The sequence below is a fragment of the Pteropus alecto genome, unplaced genomic scaffold (assembly GCF_000325575.1).
Source record: "Pteropus alecto unplaced genomic scaffold, ASM32557v1 scaffold105, whole genome shotgun sequence".
NCBI classification, from domain to species: domain Eukaryota; kingdom Metazoa; phylum Chordata; class Mammalia; order Chiroptera; family Pteropodidae; genus Pteropus; species Pteropus alecto.
The window spans coordinates 7,219,587-7,225,363 of NW_006436294.1; the positions used below are offsets into that span (position 1 = coordinate 7,219,587).

Genomic DNA, 5,777 nt, shown 5'->3' on the forward strand with positions numbered 1-5,777 from the left:
GACGAGCAGATCTACAACGCCAACGTCACCGGCCTCTATTGGAAGCTGCTTCCGGAGCAGGCTGCGCCACTAGGAGCGGGAGGCTGCGGCCGCCGCTGGCGGGGTGACCGGGTCACGGTGCTGCTGGCCGCTAACTTGACCGGCAGCCACAAACTGAAGCCGCTGGTCATCGGGCAGCTGCCGGACCCGCCCAGCCTGCGCCACCACAACCAGGACAAGTTCCCGGCTTCCTACCGCTACAGCCCAGATGCCTGGCTCAGTCGCCCTCTGCTGCGCGGCTGGTTCTTCGAGGAGTTCGTCCCCGGCGTCAGGCGTTACCTGCGCCGCAGCTGCCTGCAGCAGAAGGCCGTGCTGCTGGTCGCGCACCCACCCTGCCCAAGCCCCGCCACCAGGATGCCCGCCCTGGAGGAAAGTGAGGAGACCCCCAGGTGCTTCCGGCCTGAGCCCCTCGGCCCCCCGGAGGAGCTGCAGACCCCCGATGGGGCTGTTCGGGTGCTGTTTCTGTCCAAGGGCAGTGGTCGAGCACACATCCCTGCCCCTCTGGAGCAGGGTGTGGTGGCTGCCTTCAAGCAGCTGTACAAGCGGGAGCTGCTGCGGCTGGCTGTGTCCTGCGCTGGGGGCTCCCCGCTGGACTTCATGCGAAGTTTCATGCTCAAGGACATGCTCTACCTAGCTGGCCTCTCCTGGGACCTGGTGCAGGCAGGCAGCATCGAGCGCTGCTGGCTGCTGGGCTTGCGGGCTGCCTTCGAGCCCCAGCCAGAGGAATGTGTTGGGCAGGGACAGCCAGCCGGCCAGGCGGAGGAGGCGGCGGAGCACAGCAGAGTGCTGAACGACCTCACACACCTGGCAGCCCTGGCCTACAAGCGCCTGGCTCCGGAGGAGGTCGCCACGTGGCTGCACCTGGATGACGATGGGTGCCTGCCTGAGGGCTGCCGTGAGGAGGCGAGCCCTGGCCGGCTCCCTGCCCCAGCCCTTTTGTCCCGTCTGCCCCCAGGCAGCCTCCCCTCTCCAGCAGAGGGTGGGGAGGGGGCGTCGGCTGTCCCCACCGCTGGGGAGGCCGTTCGAGGTCTCGAGACCGCTCTGCGGTGGCTGGAAGGCCAGGACCCCCGGGAGGTGGGGCCACTGAAGCTGGTGCAGCTGCGCTCCCTGATCAGCATGGCCCGGAGGCTGGGTGGCATTGGGCCCTCCCCAGAAGTCCCCGACGACGGGGTATGACCAAGCCAGCCCGAGTGGCCTTTGTCCTGCTGCACCCGGAGGGAGGGGACACAGTCTCCCCTTCTCCTCCCCTCAGTGGCCTGCCCCATGACCAAGGGGCTCTGGGGATGCCAGCCTGACCAGCCAGGAGGAGCTGTGTGAGTGGAAGGTCATCCTGGGGGCTGGAAGGGAGGCCCCAGTCTTGTGCTCCCCCTGCCTGGGTTAGCACTCCCATAGGGTCTGTGGCCTCGGCTGGGGCCCCTCACACAGGCCTGGCACTCAGGCCACAGCGCCTACCAGAGGGCGGTTCGCTGTGTTCTGCCCCGCCCCTGTGGGGCTGAGGCCTCCACCCTGCCCCGTGGTGGCCAGTCACTTCACTGGACAAGGGCCCCGCATTCCTGTCCACCTGGAGCCCTGGTGCTGCGTGGATCCTGTGCCACAGCCACAGCCACGTGGCGCAGCGGGGAGGCACAGCACTCGGGTTTGTTTTTAGCGCATTAAGTCCATTTTCACAGATAATCTACGAGAGGCAGGGTGGTGTCTCAGTCCCCAGCCTGGGTCTGGTCTCAGAAGATGGCTCCGTGGGCTGGGAAGGGACTGTGCCCGCACCTGGGCCTTCTGAGGTTCTGGTGTGTGTGGGTGTAGATTTCAGCTCCACTCAGATTTTAATTTTCCTTAAGAAAATACATCTCTGAACAGCTCTCTCATCGCATGGGGTTGGTGTGCGGCCAGACTGCAGCCTGGTAACTTGAACAGTGACTCGCCAAGCTCCCCAGACTCCCCCAGCAGCCACAGCCCACTCTGTCCAGCCCCGGGGCAATCCACCTACCCCGGAGCAGACCGGCAGCACTGACAGTCATACCAGGACAACCCTGCGGTGCCTTAGGGCCCCTCCGGCCTCGTCTGCCTCTCCTGGCACTGCCATGGGCCCCAGGAACTGGGCTTCTGTGTGGCACAGTTTGAAAGCGGGGAAGGGCCCTCGTGTTACTGCCCAGCTCACACCTCTGCTGCTCCGTCCAGCTGTTCAGATCCCTGCTGCTGATCTGAGGCGCGGAGTGCTCGCCCCAGGGCGGGAGGGGGCCTGCCTTTACAGAGAGGTCGCTCAGAGCCTTCGAGAGGTGCTCCCCCCTCACTCTCACCTGCCCTGTGTCGTCTTGGTGGCTCGAGACGACAGAGGCTGCTGACTGGTGGTGTGTGCACCATGGAATGGCTTCAATGCACTGAGGCCGCTGCAGGGAACCCTCAAGCAATTTCCACTCAAGTCCAGGATCACCGACTGTTCCCTAGAACTGCCCCAGTCAAGACAAAAACCACACGCGTGCATAAAATATCTCAGGTCTGAAAGCTGAGGAAAGGATGGGGAGAATTTGTGAGCACCGGAAGTGAGCCTTGGCTAGCCAGGCGCAGGGCAGCGCCTCCAGCCTCGCCTGCCAGGGCCCATCTGGTGCATCCCCTGTCAGCTCTGGAGCCTGCACACCTACGGGAGCCTTTGGCAGTCTGAGGCTGGCCCTGGGTCTCTAACCCAAACAGCTGGCACAGGGCTTCAGGGACCCAGGGCTGGGAGCCTGCTGGCTGCGGAGAGGCGGCATAGGGTCCAGGTGGGTTCCCCATGCAGCCCAGTGGCCTCAGTAATGGCCCTTCTGCCTGCAGCACTGCTGGCCCCTCTGGCCAAGGTCCTAAGTCTCCCGTCTCACCCTCTGCGGGCTGGGGCAGGGACTGGAGTTGGTCCTGAGATGGGTGAGTCTCTCCTGGAGCTGCCTCGTGGCACTGGCCCAGACTTCACCTGTGGAGGAGGCTCTGGTCTTCCCGGGGGGCCCTCAGTGAGTACTCCATAAAGTGAGGCTGGTCCGGCTGGCCTGGGGCTTGAGCTAGTTAGTGCCTGGTGAGTGTGGGTCTGGGGGGCTGTTGGCTTCAGTGGGCTGGTGGCCCCCTCACGAGAGGGCTTATAAAGGTGTCCTGAGTGAAGGCGCTGGTGTCCTGTGTGTGCCACAGGACAGAGGCTAGGCGCACCTGGCCCCCAGGACGGCCCCAGTAAGAGGCCATTGTGCCCATCACAGCACAGCCACTGGTTGGCAGTTACCTATCTCTCTGGGCTCAGCTCAGTATGAAGTCATGGGGTGGCCTAGCCAGAGGCTTATGGCAGGAGGCCCCAGAGCTTATCCCTGCAGAATGACTGAAGCGGACCTTAGCTGGTGGTCGCACTTGGCAGCCTGCCCCTCACTGCGGTTACCTGCTGGGCCCGAGTGCTTGAGCCTACAACCTGGTTCGTGATGACCGGAAGCTGAGGTGGTAGGTGGCACCGGGGCTTGGGGTCTTGGTGGTTGCTGCTGGAATTCTTTCAACATTAGTCGTCTGCAAGCCAGAAGCTGTTTCCCTGGAGGATGACGTGTCCTCTGCCTTAGTGTGGGGATGCCTGCAGTCAGGGAGGTGTTTGGGGACAAAGCCATCGGCTTCCCCTCCTGTTCACTCCTTTTGACTTGTACTCAAGGTGTGAAGGTCACTGCCCTTCTAGGAGGTATGCTTTGGTCCGGGTCAGTGAGAGCTCGCCCCGTGGGCTCGGCAGTGGGCGGGGAAGGGAACACGTTGGGTGAAACGAGCAAGCGCACAGGCTTCATTTGGCTGAGACCACCCAATGTGCGTATTTTGAGGGAAGAGGCCAGGCAGCAGCTACCAGGGGTCCCAGCCCTGCCTGAGGGGGCTGCGTGCTTGGGAGTGGCCACCTAGATGTCCAGGGACCCCCAGCCTGTCGGCCCAATGCAGGTTGGGAGCCCAGGTTGTGGGTAGGGCCATGGGTATTGTTTGGCCCACAGTGAGGGTGGCCAGCCATGACACTTCACTCCAGCAGCATGTCCTTGGGAGGACCGTGGGCTGGTGGGCTGCATGCTCTGAGTGGTTCTTTCACACCCAACCTCGCTGATGGCGGAGCCGACCTGGTCAGGTAGGCCCAGTGCGCTTTATAATAAAGGCTGAAAGTGTCAGCTTCAGACGCATCCCTATTCTAAAGTCTTATTTGTGTAGCTTTGACCCAATGCTTGGATCTAGAACAGTTCATAAGCTGAACAAGTGGGGAGGGCGTGAAAATGAGGCAGCACCAATGGAAGCTCCTACGCACGTGTCCGGGAAAAGGCACTTCGACCTTGTGCTGTGAGGTGAAGAGATGTGGCCAGCTAATGACTGGGCTGCGACCCTGTTCCCCGCATCCCAAGCTGTCCCTCTTGAAGTGTCCTATCACAGGCCACCACCATCTGGAGCAAGGCTGCCCCTCCAGCTGGGCTAGGGGCTCACAGAGGCCCTTCATTCAGAGTGGCCACCTTGGTTCCCAAGGATTGTGAGATGTGGTGCTGGGACTCACTGACACATGGCTGAGTGTGAGGTCAGTTTGCAGAGCTTCCAGGTGATGGTGTGGGGAACCCATACCCCACCTCGGACCAAGCCTAGTGTCCTGGCCTTGGCTGAGACGCGCTTCCAGGCACTTGGACTGTAGTTGAAACGTCAGCTACTCCATACCATGTAACAGCAACTTTAATCCCATTTCACAGATGAATTGGGTGTGGAAATGAATTCAGGGTGACATTCTCACAAGGAGCAGGGCCCAGTCAGACTGATCCAAGGCCAGAACAGGGTGAGGTGGGAGGCGGGAGAGGGGCTGACCTGGGCGGGAGGAGGGCAGTGAGAGGTCCCCGCATGGGGCTTGGGAGCCCTCAGCTGGTCTAGCAATTTCCATTTTTGTAAGTCCTCAGCTGGTAGGTGGCAGAGTAGGTAACTGAGGCCAGGCCTCCCGTCACCTCCTCAGGCCTATGGCTGGAAGCCAGGGAAGCTCCAGCCCCTGGGGCCTGTGTAGGGCAGAGAGGCCCAGCGACCCTGGGGGCCGTGCAGAGGACGGCGCTGCTGGCCCCCTCCCCACAGTCCCCACAGCCTCGCTTGGGCCCCAGTTCCCAGGTGGTGGTCTGTCCAGGGACATGCTGGAGAGCCAGGTCCTGCACCAGAAGCCAGAGCATGGGACCCTCGAGGACTCCTGACCAGGAAGGGCCATCAGGACTAGCTCTATCTGCCACTTGCCAGGAGCTTAGGGTCTGGGAGAGGGGCCCACCCTCCCAAGCCTGGGGCCGTTCCTCAACCAGCCTGCTGCTGCCTGGAGCCATCCGCAGTGGGGAGCCCCACCCAGGGACAGGACAGGACAGACGCGGTGGCATAACGCCCCTGGCTTCACTGAGGGGGACTGGGTCTCTGGTGCAGACTTCACGTGTTCCCGTGCCCCAGCCTGACTACAGTCACACAGCCACGAGGGCCTGCCAGGCTGCCACACCCTCGCCCACCTGGCCAGCGCTGCCAGTGCTCAGGCCCTCAGAGGCCACGTCGCCCTCATGGTGGCCATCACCACACTGCCTTCTGCCCAGGGTGGGAGGGGACCCCTCAAGTCCTGCCCCCTTGAGTTTCCCCGAGTGGGAGACTGTGCAACAGTGAGGCTCCTGCAGGTCAGAGGACCGCAGTGCTCGGGAAGGGACTGGGAGGGCAGGACTGGGGCGGCCGGGCTGTTCTGGGTACTTAGACTGTGACCCCCATGCTGTGCCTGCGCCCTACTT

The 5,777-nt window shown here is 62.8% G+C and overlaps 2 protein-coding genes across 2 annotated transcripts in view; one reads left to right on the forward strand and one right to left on the reverse strand.

The window, feature by feature from the left end:
• TIGD5 (tigger transposable element derived 5) overlaps positions 1-4,184 on the forward strand; it is a gene marked incomplete at its 5' end in the record, with an annotated part of 4,734 nt that extends 550 nt beyond the window's left edge. Inside the window, 1 exon segment of the mRNA XM_025047597.1 lies at positions 1-4,184. This exon segment is cut by the window's left edge and continues 93 nt beyond it. Within this exon segment, the coding sequence (XP_024903365.1) occupies positions 1-1,215 (1,215 nt within the window).
• A 1,281-nt stretch (positions 4,185-5,465) lies between these two features.
• PYCR3 (pyrroline-5-carboxylate reductase 3) overlaps positions 5,466-5,777 on the reverse strand; it is a 2,453-nt gene continuing 2,141 nt past the window's right edge. Inside the window, exon 7 of the mRNA XM_025047598.1 lies at positions 5,466-5,663. Within this exon, the coding sequence (XP_024903366.1) occupies positions 5,466-5,663 (198 nt within the window). The remainder of the gene's footprint in view (positions 5,664-5,777) is intronic.